At 37.4% G+C, this 21051-nt stretch overlaps 1 protein-coding gene across 6 annotated transcripts in view; it reads left to right on the top strand.

The window, feature by feature from the left end:
- Nucleotides 1-9015: 9015 nt before the first annotated feature.
- LOC127091404 (amino acid transporter AVT1A) overlaps nt 9016-21051 on the top strand; it is a 30044-nt gene continuing 18008 nt past the window's right edge. The window contains exons 1-9 of one of the 6 annotated variants that reach the window (XM_051030039.1): nt 9019-9763; nt 9873-10087; nt 10227-10250; nt 10351-10531; nt 10619-10832; nt 10923-11058; nt 11145-11168; nt 11280-11421; nt 16869-17143. In XM_051030039.1, coding sequence (XP_050885996.1) covers nt 9247-9763; nt 9873-10087; nt 10227-10250; nt 10351-10531; nt 10619-10832; nt 10923-11058; nt 11145-11168; nt 11280-11421; nt 16869-16897 — 1482 coding nt within the window. In that variant the 5' untranslated portion in view covers nt 9019-9246 and the 3' untranslated portion in view covers nt 16898-17143. Of the gene's footprint in view, nt 9764-9872; nt 10088-10226; nt 10251-10350; nt 10532-10618; nt 10833-10922; nt 11060-11144; nt 11169-11279; nt 11422-16868; nt 17144-21051 lie in introns of those variants that run through there. The other 5 variants (XM_051030037.1, XM_051030038.1, XM_051030034.1 and 2 more) reach the window with 5 other exon arrangements.

Below are 21051 nucleotides of genomic sequence, written 5' to 3'. Positions count from 1 at the left end.
TCTGACAACACTTCGATATCCTCCTAACGATGGCATCTTTAAGCCCATCCCAGACATTTATTGCAAGTACAACATATACAGGTTATCAGATACAGCCTAACGTACGGTTCATTCTGATTCAGCCCAACATATGACTTCTTCAGCAACTCCAATGCGGTCTAACGTACGACCCATTTGGACCTTCAAATCCTCAGATGCTGCCTAGCGTACGGTACATTCAGGGGTGTAGTCTAGCGTACGACTACTTTCTTTTTCAGATGCAGCCTAACGGACGGCTCATTCTACAACTCGGATACGATCTAACGTACGATCCATTCTGAACTTCAACAACCCCAACGCGGTCTAACGTACAACCCGTTTGGATCTTACAACCCTCAGATGCTACCTAACGTACGGTACATTTCTGAAGTGTAGTCTGGCGTACGACTACCGCTTTCATCATCAGATGCGGCCTAACAGACGACTCATTCTGCGACGGTCTAACGTACGACCCGTTCGGATGTCCATCCTCTCAGATGCTACCTAACATACGGTACATTTCTGAAGTGTAGTCTAACGTACGACTACCCCTTTCATCATCAGATCCTACCTAACATACGGTACATTTCTGAAGTGTAGTCTAACGTACGACTACCCCTTTCGTCATCAGATTCAGCCTAACGTACGGCTCATTCTGCAACTCAGATACGATCTAGCGTATGGTCCATTCTGATCCTTTATCCCCAACAGCATATGACACACTCCGACTCCCCAGCGAAGTCGGCAGCCTAATGGATGACTCATTATACGGTCTAACGTACGACCCAGTGTGGCACCCATGTCTTCAAATTGGCCTAATATACGGCGCGATCTGAAGCTTTCGTCATCAAACCTCCCGGATGGCATCTTTAAGCCCATCTCCATCAAGACCAACTGTCGATTCTCAAGTGCAAATTTTTGGGGCATTCTAGTGTTCAATAATCTTCCACCTCCAGACCACAAATGGCATACACGCCATCCTAACTCTCTCGGTTCAAGAATACTGAACAGGGGCAGCTGTCATACCCCAAAAATTACCCACCATTTTTCCTAAAAAAAAAAAAAAAAAAAAAAAAAAAAAAAAAAAAAAAAAAACGAAAGAAAAAAAAAAAAAAGAGATTTTTTTTTTAATTAATTAATTAATTAAATAATTAAAATAAATAAATAAATAAAATATAACAAATTATTTTGGACTTGGGTCTCCCTCATTCCAAGCCCATTACCCACGAAATTAGTCTATAAATACTGAAGTTTCAGTAGGGGGAGTTACACTTGGAGTTTACACTGGGAGATTCACTGGAGAAAGAAGGAAGAGAAGCAAAACACTCTGAGGTTTCCTTGGAACAAAACCTTGAGGAAAAAGAAAGAGAGAGAACAGAGAAGGACGGATAGAAACTTTGGCATAGGAACCCTGCCTACCCGGAGAATTCAGAGTAAAGAAACCCTGAAGGCAGCCCATCTGCACCGAAGCCATCGCCGTCCAATTCCCGCTGCCTAACTTATTCCGATACTACAAGTGGTCAATCCCTTCAACCTTGAATTGGCAAACAGGTTTGCGTATCTCTATTGTTTATACTTTCAATTGGCCATATCTACATATATAATGCATCATGATTAAATGTTGATATATAATTTGCTTTCGTATGGGAATTTAAATATGCCTGACTACCCTGAATGTTTGACCATGTTATTCCTGTGATAAAATGCCATAAAATTCAAAGTTCCTAACATGGGGCTGTTTTCAAATTCAAAATCCTGGCCTTCGCTAGGCGAGGCAGAGGCGAACGAGACAGTAGCTGACTTTTCTATTCTGTTTTTTTTTATGTTTTATCATAGCCATGCATTATTCATCCTATCCTATTTATTGTTGTGATATTTCTCCGGTGTAATCTTCGATTGCACCCTGATTTGGTGTTCTGACATGTTTCTTTTTTTGAGTTTCGTAAAGGTTCACATATCCCAGGAAAAGGTTATTGGCTAGGTATTCCACTTTATTTGTGGGATACCCTTGTGGAGTTTCACCCTAAATTAATTTTTTAATGTATTAATTTCTAATGTATTAATTTTTTAATATATTATTTTTAATAATTTTAATGTGGAGTTTCATCCTAATTATATAATTAATTGTAAAACTTTGCCTTTGAATAAGTGATCTTGGACCTCTCTTTGTTGCCTTACGATTACGATATTACGGTCATGTCCCGCGAACGTGGGGATACCCTTAGCAAAGACCCTTCGGTTAAATCATCATAAAATAAATTATAGTCCCTCGGATGTTGCCTTCGAATATACAACTTTGTCCCTCGATGACCCTCCGATGTTGCCTACGGTTAAATGATGATAGTCCCTTCGAATGCTAAGGTATCCTCATAACTGTTGCCTTCAATGACCAATCGATGACCCTACGATGACCCTTTTACATCCAAAGGATAAAACTACTTATTTCTCAATAATAAGGACAGTTTTACCCTCATAAGGATAGGAAATGTCCGTAAAGACCTTGGGTCGGTATAACTCTTAATTGCTGGCTCACAACCTAAAACATTTTTCACACCTCACACCTTTCAAAATACCTTCAGAAAATCACCACTTGGTATACATTCATACTAGAATCATTACCGAGTTATATTTTTCTAAACAATTTTCAAAACTAAACGAGATAATCACTTTGTATACATTCATACAAGAATCATTACAAAGTTAAATTCTCTTTTCAAAACAATTTTTTTAAACAATTCACAAACGCTTTTTTTTAGACAAAAATAATATAAGTGATCGAGCAATTAAGAGCCCATGGATAACCATGGATACAAAGGGTGCTAACACCTTCCCTTTGTATAATGTACCTCCCGAACCCAAAATCTAAATTAAGGTCTTTCCTGTTCTTTTCCACCTTTCCTTATTGGATAAAAGAAAAGTCGGTGGCGACTCTTGCTAACCGCGACATTGCGATAAAAAACACAAAAAGTCCAGTTCACCGTATGACACCTGGGTATTGGGCCTTTTACCTCGAGTAACTCCCACCCCCAAATCAGAGAAACACAGCCAGCACAGCAGATGAATGAATGAATGCAAACATTAATGCACACATTGAATGCAAACAGTAAATGAAATGAATGCAATAAACAACAGCAAATAGCAACCAAAGCCCTAACCTAGAGAGCGCTAGGAGAGACTCGCTTAGGAAAGAAGGACCAGCACAGGTCAACTTCTCTATCCCCAGCAGAGTCGCCAGCTGTCGCATTACGCGAAAAACCGGCGGGAAACAAGAACAACAGAGCCGCCACCGTGCGTTATTTATCCCAAAAGAGGGAAAGGAAACGCTCAGAGTAAACCTGGAAAAAGCATGGTCTCGCGACCAAAGAGAATGGGATCGGGAGTCGGTTATGCGAAGGGAAGGTATTAGCACCCCTACGCATCCGTCGTACTCGACGGGATCCACGCACAATAGGAAGGAAAATGGTTGCTAAAACACTGCTCATAAACAATCATCTATACCGACTGAAAGAGACACAAGAGACAAACAAGACTGACTCGGCAGGACATCGCATCCTGGGCCTACTTAGTCTATCAAGCATAGACATCAGAGTCAAAGTAGTTCGGACTGGGGAAACGACACATGCTCGCTAGGATGTCTCATCCTATGCATACGTATCTCCTCGAACGAAAGAGAATCAGAGCATTCGTAGCTCGGCTAAGACGCACCAGACAAAACAACACAAACACGGGAAAACATGGAACCCGAATGCCAATCGCTGGACTTACATCAACTTCCAAACCAAACACACACAAGAAGGCAAACGTGGAGCCCAAATGCCAATCACTGGACTTACATCAGCATCCGAACCAAAACACACACAAACACTGGAACCCGAATGCCACTCGATGGACTTACATCAGCTTCCAAGCACACAACAAGACAAAACAAAGACACAGGCGCCCAGAGAGATCTGCTCATCTCCTGCCTACGTACCTCATCTGGTATGAGGATCAGGGCGACGTAGTTCCCCTACGGAGGGACACAGGATTAGCCTAACCAGATGATAGGGGGAAACACAACTAGGGAGACTACGACTCGAGCCTAGCTGTTATCATGCAAAGTTGTCCCTAAGTCAAGGTTTCTAGCTAACTTGCACAGGAAGCAAGCCTATCCTATTCAACAGAAGCAGTAAATCAAGCATTCACAAGTAGCACACACTATATGCACACCAAAGGGGCTCAATCAAAGGGTAAGACTGCAAGAGCAAGTCATCTGTACAGGGGTAGTATTAGCTCTTAACCTTGCCATTGAGGGGCTAAGGTGAAGTTGATGAAAGGAGAGTGAAGATAAGACTTCACAGCTCTTATCCCTGGTCAGGGAGAGCTTCAGACAAAGGAGCGTGGGTTCAGAATGTGGGAACCCTTCTACACTCGAGACTCTGACACAACTGTACATTGTACAAGATCTTGGGTTTGTGTCCCAATGCATCAACACAGTGGTGTGAGCAGAGGGACGACTCAACAGAATAGTGGGAGATAGATTGCATATCTCTTTGATCCACCAATTGCCTTAATCAAGGTCTTTACCTGCTTGGCACAAAAAGTAAACAATCACAAACATTGCCTCTTAAGGAGGACTTCAGACAGGTGCCTGGCCAAGTAACAGGCCAGGTCTTCCAGACTACATGGAGACAAGAATGTTATACCTCAGTGCAAATTGCTTATCAAGCAAAGCAAAGCAATATTAGCAACTAATGTACCTGAAATCAATCAAATATCATCAGTATACCAATCACAGAACTAAACAGCAAATGGTTCACAATTGACTATAAACAGACAAACACAAGCCAATGCACCAAAGTGCAAGTCAACTCAAAGGATCCAAACATCCTACAAAACAAAACAAGTTAGTGTACAATGTCAAATGATATCTCAATCAAAAGTGAATCCACCTCCTTAAGGTATTTGGCCTCTTAACCTGAAAATCACATTCAAACATGAGATACAAGACCACTAGGACAAGCCTAGGGTCAAAAGGAAGGAAAAAAGTCAAAACAGCAAGTGAAACATGATAAAAATCAACATTAATCAAATACAAAGAGAATCCAATTGGTCTCACATCTAAACTATGCACTAAATTTATTTCATGCACAATTTAAGTCAAGCTAGGCAAATGTGAATCATATATGAGCAAACAGAATGATCTCACTCAAACAAATACCTAAACAGCTCAATAAATTCCACAAAAATTCCAGCCTAAACAGGACACATTCAATGAACTACATATCAATTTTCATGCCATTTGGACAACAGGAAGTAGGTCAATGAAAATCATAAAGTCAGCAGAAATCCAAACAAGTCAACACATGGTAGCAAAATGAGCATCAACTTCAATCAAGTGTAAAACAGTGAGAAGAATTAAGAAATGAATGGGACCAAAGCCAAATTAACAAGGAACATGTTATGAATCACTCCATCAAATTTCACATTCATATGACATGGTATGAGCATTTCACAAGACATAGAAGACAAACACTCAAACAAAGACCAAAAATGTCTAAACAGCAAACAAAAATCTCAATTAAATGGAAAATGAATCAACAATTCATACAAAATTTCATGGTGAAACTAGACATATACAAGACACAGCATGCAAAATTTGAGATCGATTGGAGAAGCATAGGCATGTCAAATAAATTCATGAAATTGACCTAACCTAGTGTGACACAAATTGTCACACTCAACTTGCACACATCATAACTACCAAACCAGAGATCCAAAATTCACAAACTATACATCAAAATAACCAGCAAGGAGTCAAGAATTAGCATGTGAAATTTCATTCAATTTGGATAATGTATGAGTATTTCATGTTAAAAATGGTGAAACATGCACAAAATGCACACAAGTCAAAGATCAATAGGCAAAGTCAAAAATCCACCAAGCACAACTTGAGTTATCATACCTATAAAAAACTAGAGAAAATTATGAATCTAACAAAAAAACTCCCACTAAATTTGGATGAAAAATGGATTTTATATGATTTTTTGAAGTTTTATGAAATTATTGAATGTTTATTTAAGTTTTTAATAAATTAAATGGATTCTGGTGGCAGTTTCGTAATTACGTGAGCCAAGGTCCAAAACGACACAGCATCATTTATTCGCTGGCAGCGTGGGATTGGTCCACTTGAGCGGTAAACAGAAAATTTGAAATGGCAAGCGCATGAACGGATCAAACAGCATTTTTCCAGAAAATTCTTCGTGTTCATCCGCGTGCTTCAACTGTTCTTGAGTCCAGAATTGGTTACGAACGATTTGACACCAAAACACGCAAACGATATACCGTTGGAACCGTATGAGTGCGTACATCACAAATATGCAAACGAAATTGTCCAGAAGTTCATATACAGCAAGAATCGATTGAAGGAAGTTTTGACATACAATCTTTAATCCTAGATTTCTCTCTCAATAATTGATTAAAATCAAAACTACAAGCATCTTAGCACTCTACAACGAACGATCTACAAGAAGCACATCACAATTTGGCAAACGGTTAGATTCGAATTCCAACCTTGATCGATGGCAGTTGATGAATCTTTGCTCCTTTTGATCTAATTCGCGAAAACAGAAGTAGTGTTAAGCTGTAGGAGGTGAATGACGAAGAAACTTCAGCTCAAACGTGCAAGAATCCACATAAATTCTCAACTGCCATTGGAGATGATGCTTTCAACAGTTGGAACTGGCCTTGATTCTTGCTCCAAATGCTTCAAACAGAAGTTATACAAGACCTGCACATGAAGAATTCACCAAGCAATTGCAACAACATTCACGAATTATTGATGAATTTGGAAAAAAATGTGAAAGTTCAAAGTGAAAAAAGTGAGAGAATTGTGAAAGTTTTCTGTTTGGATCTGAAGAAAATGATTAGTGCTGATACAAAACAGTTGTAATTATCAATATATACCAAGGCTTAATCCCAAAATTAATCCCAATTAGCAAAATGGAAGGATTAGTGTTAAGTGCAATTTTCAAGTGTGTGGCCAAAATGCCCTTTCATGATGCAGCTGATTTTCTGTCCAAACTTGGTTCAAACAAGTCACAAATGACATTTGGAAGGTGTTGCAAAAAGTCCCATTTCAAAATTCCATGTATTTCTCAAATTGGACCATTTTGCCCTTGGATTTTAATTGTTGCACTTGAAAATTGACCTTTTTATGTGAAGGATTTTGGCAAAATGTGATGATGGATTATGAAAGTACACATCAAACGTGGTTTGCTCAAAGAAAAACCATCCAATTTGGCCATTCCATGTGAGAGTTATGCCACTTTGATTTCGGGCATTTTTGGAAAATGACTGGACCATATCTTGCCAACCACACATGGGAATTTCAAGTTCTTTGACTTTTTGGAATGGTAAGATCAAGATCTTCAACTTTCATGTTGGACAAAATTCCATTTGAAGCTTGTATGATGAAGTAATTTTGAGGAGAAAAACTTTCCATTTTGGGCAGCTGAAATTACAGGTCACCTGCTATTTTAGGAAACTTCTTGTCTGACCTCCAAATCTTCAACCTTGGTCTTTGATATGTCAAATGAGACTTATATGGACATGAGTGAGGCCCTTCAAGCCATCTCACACCTTCCAATCCATAAAATCAGGCACAGTTGACCACAATTGACCTTCTATGGTTCCAGCTGAAATTCAGCTTGACTGATGACTTCTGAGCATCCAATCTTTGTCCAAATCACTTCACAATGATCCTTAGACCATATGAGCTTGATAAATCAATCCCAGGGCTTTGTCTCAATGAAAATAGCACTTGCTTGCTTGCTTGACTGATTCTCCTGACCAGTTTGACCTAATTTGTCAACTGAGCTTGCACTTGGGCAAATGGACAATGCAATGTTATGCAGTGGACCATGTTATGTTAATGACCTAATGTGAAATGAATGTACAAAAGGTAGGGTGCAAATTTGAGGTGCTACACAACCATGAGCATCCTACTGTTATATATAATGGTAAAAAAAATGAACTTATAATTAGAGAAAATTGCTAACTAACTTAACGTAGTTATTACTAATTAAATAGTTCATATGGATTCACTAAAAAAAAATTTAAATAATAATTTTTTACAAAAATAATACGAAAATGACTATAATTTTAAAATATTTATCAATATAACCACTTTAAAAAAAACACAATTTACTATGACAACATGCATCAATCACTTTGTACTTAGACGTCACTGCAATTGACACATGCATATAAAATGTAGGAGCATGCGTCATTGCAATTGATGCATTTATGTGGCTATTTTTTTTTTACATGCATGCGTCATTTACAATGACACATATTTCTATCGTTTATATGAATACGTCAATTGCAATGATGGATGTTGTTACATTTTGCAGGTATGCACCAATTGATGTATACTTCCACAAACATGATTAGTTTGATAAATAAATTAAAAAACAATTATTTTAGTATATAATTTAAGAAATTGATTATTTTAAAAAAATGGATTAACTAACTCCAATAAAAGAAACATAAAGTAAATTATTTGTTGTTATTTCTTGTTATAAAAAAGAGAGAGAGAGCGCGCGCGCTCTCCCCAGTGAAACATACTGGGAGTACCTTTGAAGGTCAAAAAGCAACTTCATTCAGTAAGAAAAATAAATAAATTATTAAAATAATAAAATCTGACATTAACATTTATTTGACACATTTTGTGACTTGTAAATAATATTTTGATGAATATTTGAGGAATAAATGTCTTTGTTCTTGTTGTCCTGGAATAATTTTTCTATCCTCGACATATAGATTCATATTTGATGCAGAGATACTGTCGAGATAGTATGTCCAAGTAACCAAGCTGTCGCATAAAGTAATAGGAATTTAAAACTATAAAATTGAAAAACTTTTGATAATAATAATAGATCCAATGAATCAATACAATTAGAATACGCAAGTGTCACGTTGTGCATATATTTCCAATCTTGTTCTGTCACCTTCATCTCATCCCCATTCTGGATATTTCTGTGATTTCATATACGATAACAACCCATTCACTATCTTTTCCTTTTCCTTTTATTGGCCTTCTCTTCTCTCACATGCTTATGTCCCACTCACATCATGCCATTGCCGCATCATCAACAGTTTACCAATATAATACTAATAAAACCATACGTATAGACATTATTGCACTCACTTTCTTGTATTCTCTTTCAGTTTTTCTTGTGCAAAACCATGGCTAGCAGCAATAAAGAGAAGGAGGAGAAAGACATTGAGTTTATGTTTAATGAGGAGGATGTAGAGGAGGAACATGATATTGAAACTGACGGTGGTAGCAGTGATGATAATTATGATGACGATGATGACGGAAATCATGCATTTCAACCTCACTCTTTCACTTCCAACCAATGGCCTCAAAGTTACAAGTATAATCTTCTTCTACCATTTTCTTTTTTTTTTGTTTTTGTTTTTGTTTTGTTTGCCTTAACTTTGAAAACTTACTACTGCATGCTTCTTAATTATGTCAGAGAGACTACAGATTCTTACACAATTGCTACAGCTCCAAGTTTTGGATCCATTCTAAAAGGACCAAGTTTTATTTATTCAAGTTTTGGCAATCGTTCAAAGAGTAACTCAGACATAGATGGAAAATCTCCCTTTCTATCAGCTTATGAGAAAGATTCCATGCAAAATCTTGCTGGAGAAATGCCTCTTGGTCATGGTTGCAGCTTCACTCAAACAATTTTCAATGGTATGTAATTTTATTTGACATGTGCATGTTCATTCGCTATGAACATTGTAAACTCATTTGCTTGAATAGTTGCTTATTTCAATTTTAAGGTGATGCTATGACTTTTCAGGGATTAATGTGATGGTTGGAGTTGGCCTTATATCTGCTCCTTATACAGTGAAACAAGCTGGTTGGGCGAGCATGTTGGTGATGACACTTTTTGCAGTTGTTTGTTGTTATACAGCCATGCTTATGAGACAATGCTTTGAAAGTAGAGAAGGACTCACTAGCTACCCAGATATAGGAGAAGCTGCGTTTGGTAGATATGGCCGTGTCTTTGTATCTGTGAGTTTTTCTATTTCTTTACTGAGAATGTGTATGCACGGCTGTTTGTTGGCTGGTAGAAAAGACAATAGAGTTTTACTGAGAATGTTTTGCTATCAATGAATTATTAATGATTGTTTATTATTGATGTTTTTTGCAGATCATTTTGTACACTGAGTTATATGTAAGTGCTGAAACTAATTTTATTTTTTTTACATTTCCTTTGGATCCACTTTGTTTTGTAACTCTGCGCTGCATGTTTAAGAATCTTTTCGCGAGTGCAGTCATATTGTGTGGAATTCATCACCTTGGAAGGAGATAACCTCACTAGTCTGTTTCCTGGAACATCCTTAGATTTAGGTGGTCTCCATTTAGATTCCATGCACTTATTTGGAGTTCTTACTGCACTTATTGTTCTCCCTACTGTTTGGTTGAAGGATCTCCGAATAATCTCGTATCTATCAGGTTCTCTAAATTCTAAAGGAGATTATTTCTGTTTTCAAATTTTACAACTTGCATTATCCTCATTAGAACTTCAATTTTGATTTTCAGTTGGAGGGATTGTAGCAACAATATTGATTATTATTTGCGTGGTATCGGTTGGGACAACCGTTGGATTCCATCATACTGGTCAAGTGGTGAATTGGAGTAGCATTCCATTTTCTATTGGTGTCTATGGGTTTTGCTTTGCAGGACATTCAGTTTTTCCAAATATATACCAGTCTATGGCTGACAAAAAACAGTATACCAGAGCATTGATAACATGGTTTGACACCTAACTTAGATGTTATTGTAACAATATATCAATTTGTTCTTTGTGAATCTCTGATTGCTGAACAGATTTCTTTCTGTACAGTTTTGCTTTGTGTATATTGATATACGGAAGCGTTGCAGTCATGGGATTTCTCACATTTGGCGACAACACTTTGTCTCAGATAACATTGAATATGCCAGCAGGTGCATTTGCTTCCAAAGTTGCATTGTGGACAACAGTAAGTTTCAAATTTTGTTGGTCTCAATTTCATTCTAGAGAACAAATTATTTATCCCTGGCGTTGTTTTCCTTGATGTTTTTTCAGGTAATTAACCCATTCACTAAATATCCTTTTTGCATAGAATGAATGTTTACTATATAGCAAACAATTAGAGATGGTTTAATCCAATTAATTTAGCAATAAGTTGAGGTTAAATTTTCCTTAATAATTAACAAATATGCTTTGTTGATGAATCCACTGGCAAGGAGTCTGGAAGAATTGCTGCCAGAAAGAATTTCAAGTACTTATTGGTGTTTCCTTCTTCTAAGAACAGTACTTGTTGCATCTACGGTTTGTGCGGCTTTTTTGATTCCGTTTTTTGGTAAGTCTTAGCCTTCTTTACTCTGAAATACATTGACTATATTGTTTCTCATTTATAGTGGTTTTTAGGCAGGGATATTATGATATTACGTGTTCATATTCATATATATAGTTTTATCAGAATATCATTTTGTTTTGCCTTATTTCATGAAGCTCTTTTGTTTTGCATATTTAAAACCAAAACTGTCAACCCAGTAAAATTTCTTCCTTACAAAATGGGAATCTAGCTATTATGGATTAGAGGCAATATGCAATGCGCATGATTATCATAGATTAGTGATATGTGTGTTAGCTTCATCTATTTGAGAAACTGAGAAGTCACTAGTGTCAAAGCCCTTTTTTCCAGTTTCAGCACTAGATTTTGTAACTGTGCTCCAATTCAAATTCTTCCTAGATACTAAGTTTCCTACACCGAGTACATTATAATCATAATAAGTCCTTTGCACGGCCAGCCTCATATCAATGGTCAGCATGCCCAATCCTTATTTGAATAACTAACTTTTGCTCTTACAAATTAGACATTTTCCTGGAGCACATTTAATATATTTGTACAATAAAACCCTGTGTTCCTTGCAAGGAGAGTGTATTAAGAGATGGTGAGGCACATTTCCTGTATTTCATGATATATATAAAAGTAGGATATTACAAATTTCCTAAATCAATTTCATTAAATATTGTGAGATTTTCCACACTCTTCCTCAAGGTAGTGAATAGGTGTTCTACATTTTTAATTTGGACAAACACATTCAAAATTGTTGGTGATTTTAGTATCACCCATGATTTTAGTAGTAATGAGATTTACTCTAGGCCGATGCAATTATGCGTTAAAGCTTGGAAACGAGTTAGGAGTAGTGCGGAGTGCACGCTCGTAGAGCCAACGTGTAATTGACTGCAAGTAATTGAAAACTGGGTTCCAAGGGGCGAAGCCGTTATTACCGTTTTTGTTGAAAAGGTATGACTTTTGAACGTTTGAACCTTCCCAACCGTTATTACCGTTTTCTTGAAAAGGTATGACTTTTGAACGTTTGAACCTTCCCAACCGTTATTACCGTTTTCTTGAAAAGGTATGACTTTTCGTTTTCAGTTTTCGTTCTCCTATAAAAGGGGGAAATCTGGCCTCGGTTTAGGGTTACACACAAAAACCATTCTACGTTCCAGAATCTTTCTTTTGCCAGAAACATTCTTTCTTCAAGAATTATCCCCACAAAGATTTCGTGAACCCAGGCATAAATAGGGTCGAAATACTTTGTTCGGAAAGTGAACGAACACGATTCTTCGAAGATTATCCAGGATTATCAATTAATTATCTAACAAACGAACAAAGTATTCATCTGATAATCATGGCTGGAGGAAACACCGTCAAGGAGATGACCAGAAATTTCGGAAAATTGGACAAGTTTCAAGGACAAGATTTCAGGCGTTGGCAGAAGAAGATGCATTTCATGTTGACAACGTTGAAGGTGGTGCATGTCCTATCTACACCGATTCCAGAAATTCGGGAAGATGACACAGTTGAAAATCTGAGACGCAGATCAAAGTGGGAGAACGACGACTACATATGCAGAGGGCACATTCTTAACGGTATGTCTGATCCCTTATTTGATATTTACCAAAACATAGAATCTGCAAAGGAATTGTGGGATTGTCTCGAATCCAAGTACATGGCAGAGGACTCATCCAGTAAAAAGTTTCTGGTGACTGATTTCAACAACTACAAAATGGTTGAATCAAGGTCTGTCATGGAACAATTCAATGAACTCCTCCGAATCCTTGGACAGTTCACACTACACGGATTAAATATGGATGAAACAATATCTGTCTCAAGCATCATAGACAAGTTGCCTCCTTCGTGGAAAGATTTCAAACACAATCTGAAACATGGAAAAGACGAACTGTCTTTGATCCAACTTGGAAGTCACTTGCGCATAGAAGAATCTCTAAGAGCGCAGGAGGATAACAAAGGAAAAGGCAAAGAAATTGTTGGACCCTCGGTTAATATGATCGAAGAGGGTGGTAGGAACGGTAACAACAAAAACAAAGGAAAGAAGCGTGCTTTCAAGGACAATAAGGGCAGTTTCGGTGCTAACAAGAAACCGAAATTAGAATGCTGGAAGTGTGGTAAAACAGGCCACTTCAAGAGGGATTGTCGCTTCGTTAAAAAGCACGATAACGAGAATGCAAGTGGTTCAGGAAAGGGGTCTAAGGACCAATCCGAAAACCAAGGATGATGCTACCGCATGGTGGATTGATTCTGGCGCCACTACACATGTTTGCAAGGATCGTTTCTGGTTCAAGACTTTTGTTCCAGTGGAAGATGGTTCTGTCCTCTACATGGGAGATGATCACTTCGCTCCCGTTGAAGGCAAAGGAAACGTGGTGTTAGAATTCAGTTCCGGAAAAACTATTACTTTGTTTAATGTTTTGTATGTTCCTAAATTACGAAAGAATTTAATTTCTGGCCCTGTATTAAATAAGCTTGGATACAAGCAAGTGTGTGAATCAGATAAATATGTATTATCAAAGTCTGGTGTGTTTGTAGGATTTGGATATTATAATAATGGTATGTTTATGATGAATTTGAATGGAGTTCCTAATGATTCTGGTTCTGTATTTATGTCCTCTTCGAATATTATCAATTCTTCGTTATGGCATGCTCGCCTAGGACATGTACATTATAAAAGAATGCATGAAATGTCTAAAGATAAATTAATTCCTAATCTTGATAAAAATGTAGAAAAGTGTAAAACTTGCATGTTAACTAAGATAACTAGGCAACCATTTAAAAGTATAACAAGGAAATCTGTCATTCTTGAGTTGATACATAGTGATTTATGTGATTTGCATGCTACTCCATCATTAGGGCATAAAAAATATTTTGTCACTTTCATAGATGACACATCTAGATTCTGCTATGTCTATTTGTTGCACGCTAAGGACGAAGCCTTAGATAAATTCAAAATTTATAAAACTGAAGTTGAAGTGCAACAAAATGTGTTGATTAAAACATTACGCACAGATAGAGGTGGTGAATATTATGATCCTGTGTTTTTCCAATCCGTAGGAATCATTCATGAGACTACGGCTCCTTACACACCTCAACAAAATGGTGTGGCTGAAAGGAAAAATAGAGTGCTAAAAGAAATGGTGAATGCCATGTTATCTTACTCTGGTCTGAGTGAAGGATTTTGGGGAGAAGCCATGTTAACGGCATGCTATTTGTTAAATAGAGTTCCCAATAAAAGGAACAAAACTACCCCATATGAACTTTGGTATAAGAAACGACCCAACCTGACATTTCTACGTGTTTGGGGTTGTAGGGCCGTGGTTAGACTCCCGGACCCAAAAAGGAAAACTTTGGGTGAAAAGGGTGTAGCTTGCATCTTTGTTGGATATGCCGAGCACTCCAAGGCCTATAGGTTCTATGTTATAGAGCCTAATGACTCGATCTCTATTAACACAATTATAGAATCGAGAGATGCCATATTTGATGAGAACTGTTTCTCCTCTGTACCTAGACCAAAGGACTCTATACCTATTTCAGATGAATCTCTAAGAGATGATCATTCAAATGATGTGCCAAGTCAAGCACTTGAACCCCGTAGGAGCAAAAGAGCTAGAAAAACTAAATCTTATGGATCTGATTTCCAACTATATTTAGTTGAGGGATCAAATGATCAGATTGACACTCAATATTATTATTGCTATAGTATTGAAGAGGATCCAAGAACGTATGATGAAGCTATCAAGTCTCGAGATTCTGCTTTTTGGAAAGAAGCAATTGATGAAGAGATTGGCTCTATCATGGAAAATAATACTTGGATACTATCTGATTTACCACCAGGTTGCAAACCATTGGGTTGCAAATGGATCTTCAAAAAGAAGATGAAAGTCGATGGTACAATTGACAAGTTTAAAGCTAGACTAGTTATCCAAGGCTTCAGACAAAAGGAAGGGATTGATTATTTCGATACCTATGCTCCTGTTGCCCGTATCACTACTATTAGATTGTTGATTGCCTTGGCGGCTATTCATAATCTAGTGATTCACCAAATGGATGTCAAAACAGCATTTCTGAATGGTCATTTGGAAGAAGAAGTGTATATGAAGCAACCTGAAGGTTTTGTAATGCCTGGTAATGAACATAAAGTGTGTAAACTAATTAAGTCATTATATGGGCTAAAACAAGCTCCGAAGCAGTGGCATCAAAAGTTTGATGAGGTTGTTTTGTCCAATGGTTTCATTCTAAACCAAGCTGACAAATGTGTATATAGCAAATTTGATACATCCGGTAAAGGAGTTTTCATTTGCTTATATGTTGATGACATGTTGATCTTTGGCACCGACCAAAATCAAATTGATATAACAAAGAATTTCTTGTCATCAAAGTTCTCCATGAAAGATATGGGAGAAGCGGACGTTATTCTAGGAATTAAGATTAAACGGGAAAATAAAGGGATTGTAATTACGCAATCTCATTACATTGAGAAAATGCTCAAGAAGTTCAATTGTGAAAGTTGTTCTCCAGTAAGTACTCCAATGGATCCGGGAGAAAAACTTATGCCAAATACAGGTAAACCTGTAGATCAACTCGAATATTCAAGAGCTATAGGCTCTTTGATGTATGCTATGATTAGCACTCGACCGGATATTGCTTATGCGGTTGGAAAGTTGAGCAGATTTACGAGTAATCCTAGCCGGCATCATTGGCATGCGATAACTAGGGTATTCAAGTACTTGAAGGGTACAATGAATTATGGATTGTCATATATGGGATTTCCTTCGGTGTTAGAGGGTTATTCGGATGCTAGTTGGATAAATAATGCTGAAGATTCATCCTCTACAAGTGGATGGGTGTTCTTGCTTGGGGGAGGTGCTATCTCATGGGCTTCCAAGAAGCAAACATGTATAACTAGTTCCACAATGGAATCTGAGTTTGTAGCATTAGCTGCTGCTGGTAAAGAAGCAGAATGGCTAAGGAACTTGGTATACGAGATTCCGATATGGCCTAAACCGATATCACCAATTTCTATCCGTTGTGATAGTACTGCCACATTGGCTAAAGCTTATAGTCAAATATACAATGGAAAGTCTAGACATTTGGGTGTCAGACATAGTATGATTAGAGAATTAATCATGAATGGGGTGATATCTATAGAGTTTGTTCGGTCGCAACAAAACTTAGCTGACCACTTGACGAAGGGGTTAGCTAGAGACTTAGTAAAGAAGTCGGTAATTGGGATGGGATTAAAGTCCATTTAAATCTATTAGCTTTGATATACCCAATTCCCTTCTAATATGACGTTAGAAGCAGAATTCAATGTGGAAAGATCATAGTTAAAGATTGGAGCAATTATATTTATCTTCCCAGGGTATGTGCTCAGACCTGCAAGTGATGGTTAGGTTGAAGTATATCTTCTTAATGGTTCTTTTGAAAAATTGTAAATGCAGGTACAAGATTAAAAGAATCACCTATGTAAGCATGAAGTTTTGCCGCTTCAAGAAGTTTGGACTTGGCTTCCTATATGCTTATTAATGGATAAGGACACATGGCTTGTAAAGTGTCAAGTATGAATAGTAGAGTATTGTAAGAAACATATGTGTACTATATCTTCTGACATTCAAATGGATTGACGGGTTCAATCGCTATGACACCCAGATTTTCGAGTGTTTGAAATGTGTATTTGTACTAAAATGAAAATTCAATCGCAAGACATTTTCGTTTATGCATCTGTTTGATTGTAATATACCCTTATATATTTTATTGTATATATTAAGTAAATCAAGGATTACACTAAAATGGGGGGGATTTGTTGGTGATTTTAGTATCACCCATGATTTTAGTAGTAATGAGATTTACTCTAGGCCGATGCAATTATGCGTTAAAGCTTGGAAACGAGTTAGGAGTAGTGCGGAGTGCACGCTCGTAGAGCCAACGTGTAATTGACTGCAAGTAATTGAAAACTGGGTTCCAAGGGGCGAAGCCGTTATTACCGTTTTTGTTGAAAAGGTATGACTTTTGAACGTTTGAACCTTCCCAACCGTTATTACCGTTTTCTTGAAAAGGTATGACTTTTGAACGTTTGAACCTTCCCAACCGTTATTACCGTTTTCTTGAAAAGGTATGACTTTTCGTTTTCAGTTTTCGTTCTCCTATAAAAGGGGGAAATCTGGCCTCGGTTTAGGGTTACACACAAAAACCATTCTACGTTCCAGAATCTTTCTTTTGCCAGAAACATTCTTTCTTCAAGAATTATCCCCACAAAGATTTCGTGAACCCAGGCATAAATAGGGTCGAAATACTTTGTTCGGAAAGTGAACGAACACGATTCTTCGAAGATTATCCAGGATTATCAATTAATTATCTAACAAAAATTAGGGTTGTTGAGTCTCTTTATCATGATATATGCAAGTGTATTTTGGGATGACACGTACGTGTTGTGCATATCACGCAATTGTCAAGTTTTTATTTGATCAAGTGTTTGTCAACTTCAATATATTTGATTTTATCGTATTTCACTAGGTTATGAGTTATACTAATTATTGATTTATTTTCATACTAAAGCTTCATTGGCTCTTCCCATTTTATCATTAAATATTCTAGGATAGTTTTTAGTCAGGAGATTTCACATATACCTTGTATCGTTGCTCGAAATTCTACTTTAGCATCAGAGCTCGCTACAACACTTTGATGTTATACTTTTTCAAGTTGCAAAATTTCTTCCAAAAAAGGTACAAAGTCGTATTGTTGACGTTCTATAAGACCTTCTATCTATAATTGATTCTGCATATTCAACATTTGTATAGGTTTCAAGCCTAACATTTGCATTACATTTGAATTGAATTCCTCTTTCAAGGATTCCTTTAAGATACTGAAGATGAACACTTATGAGTTCAACTTGTAAACGATTCTCTTTCGAGCTATGCATAATCTGACTGGAAAACTTACTATATAGATAATATCTAGTATGATGTGAGATAAGTATATAATCCATCCCACTAACTTTTGATACATCTCTTTGTCTACTTCAACATCTTCTTTTGCATTCCCAAACTTTTGGTTCAGATCGTCTGGAATGTTGTCAGGCTTACGGGCTAATTTTCTAGTCTATTTAAGTAGATATGTGACATACTTTTGTTGAGATATGAAAAAACCCCTTCTTGGAATGAGCTACCTCAATTCACAAAACTATATTTTGACTTACCAAAAGCCTTGATTTCAAATTCATTTGGATGGAGGATGATAATATTTATATCTTTTTCAAGTGAAAGAGTATCCTACAAAGACACACTTAAAAGCTCTAGGGTTAAGTTTTCCCCTATCTAAATTATGGGTGTGAACAAAGGAAACACGCCCAACTATTCTTGGTTTAAGATCATTTTTTGTTGACAAATTTGTATAAAATGAGGATAGGACATTTATGAGATTTTTTTATCTCTAGGTAGCCTATTAATGAGGAAGGTTGTATTGATGACAACTTCTCCCTAGAAGATTTTTGGGACATTATTTTGAAATAAAAAAGCTCGATTTTGATTAAGAAGCTGCCTATTTTTTCTTGCCACATAACTTTGTTACGGTATTTAAATACAAGAAGAATCATGGATAATCCCCTCTTAAAAACTAAAAGAATAAAGAGAGTGGAAAAACTGGAATTTTCATACAATCATGGAAAATATAGTTACCCTTTGAATGATTCTACGTGCCACATACCTCGTTAGTTGAACCAATAGAAAATGTAGTTTAGTTTAGGCGAATGGGCCTAGGCCTAACACGGAGAATGATTCGGGTGCTTTAAGCTCCCATTTGATTCAAGAAACTTATGGCGCCTTGTTGGGCACTCACACCCTCTTGGTACCATCGTCTTTCTTGTGTCCTTTGAACTATTCCTTATAGGGCCCAATAAGATTACCCCAGTCCCTCAAGCATGATGTCATGGAAATGGCGAAGGGATTAATAAGTATGGTTCCAACCTCTAAAAAAGAGGGGGGGGGGGTGCTAGACGATTCACCCGAATGGGATGATGACAAATGCCTTAAGCACGCTTGGGGCGAGTCCCTCAAGTGAGGCTTTGGGCTAGTCTCTCAAGCGGGGCATAGGGCGAGTCCCTTAAACAAGGTTTTTTATGAGTCCCTTAAGATTCATTTTTGGTAGCACGTGCAACATTAAATAACTTTAGTGATGTGATTGCATCGAAAAAATAAACGGTTGAGGACCCTACATACATCGGGGAAGTGGAGAGCAATCATTGGTGTGACTAATGATGTCACCATTACTTAATCTTCATAGTTCGTGCTTCTATAAAAGAGGTAATTTCGTCCCATTTTCAAGCACACTTTCATATTCTCATTTATCAGAGCAAGTTGTTGGTTTTCTCCAAACTCAGAGTTCTTTTTTCTACTCGCCCACATGTATACACCATTTCCCTTCTCTTCATACTTTTCCTTTTCAATCATGGCTACTATTATGGAATTAGACGATAGTGGTAAGACGATAGAACCATCTAATGGTAAATAATGGGCTGAGATGTATTTGCATTGCATGAAGAACTCTATGTGAGTGGATGAATCAATCAACGATAAGCCTTTAGAAATGGGGTGTTTGGGAGTTATAAGAGAACTTTTAGTCTTGATAGCCATATTGCAAGTGCAAGTGATAGTATATTGTTTCTCTTTTCCCTTATGCTTTCTTAGGCACCACAAAGCTACTGATAACGTCTAACTCTTCCAAGAAATCAGGGGTTAAAGACTATGATTTGACGTACAATAAGCAAGGAAAGGTGGATGCCTTCCGTGAAGGACTGAATTTATCTGAAATAGACGATAAAGAAGACGTCACCTTGGAGCTTTTCTCCAAGGGTGAATGAGTGTTCATTGCGCCCCGTAAGGACTTAGAGGGAAATTTCTTCTACATGTGCATTCCTATTGTCCAGGACTTATGGGTAATAATCATGTTTACTGCATGAAGACATTGAGATACTCACCACAATCAACGTCACCCATACTTCTTTTTTGTATGAAAATTTCCAGCAAGGATGGATGGATCATCGTGTGCTCCTACCTCGTAGGGTTCTTTGCACCCCCACTCGAACCACTATAATAAATGAAAGGAAATGTTCATGAGAGTGAGGGGAAAGGATGATCGCTTCATAGTGATGTATGATGAACATAAGGCGTCATTGAGCAGGAGAAGACCCTTCACGCGCGAAAAAATGTCGCTTGTAGCGAGATGTGTTCAAATGATCCCAAGAGCCATGTTGGTGGGCTGTTGAGAAATAGTAAAAGGAAAAGAGATAGAGGACCCATTAAATTCGTTCGCACGACCAAAGGTTATAAAGTCTTCCATGGATGACCAGATGGGAACTCCTACTTCATTCCTCCCTTCTAAAAAAACTTTAATATCTACCTACTATTGACGTTGATACACAATAGGATTTTATTGATTTATAGGGGACACCCAAGAAAGAGGAATCTTCCTCTACTCTCAATGTATATTCCCTCTAGGATGCTGACTTGAATGCCATTTGACTCGTGGAGACGCACCTAAAGTTTTATGCCCACTTATGGCAGAGCACATTGGAAATACTCAGATGGAGAACTCGTTAGAGACCCATATGTCGAGGGAATTTGCTAGAGT

Source organism: Lathyrus oleraceus, chromosome 6 (assembly GCF_024323335.1).
Source record: "Lathyrus oleraceus cultivar Zhongwan6 chromosome 6, CAAS_Psat_ZW6_1.0, whole genome shotgun sequence".
Taxonomy (NCBI): Eukaryota; Viridiplantae; Streptophyta; class Magnoliopsida; order Fabales; family Fabaceae; genus Lathyrus; species Lathyrus oleraceus.
Note: the sequence above shows the minus strand (reverse complement) of the source record. Positions and strands in the feature narration are given on the sequence as shown.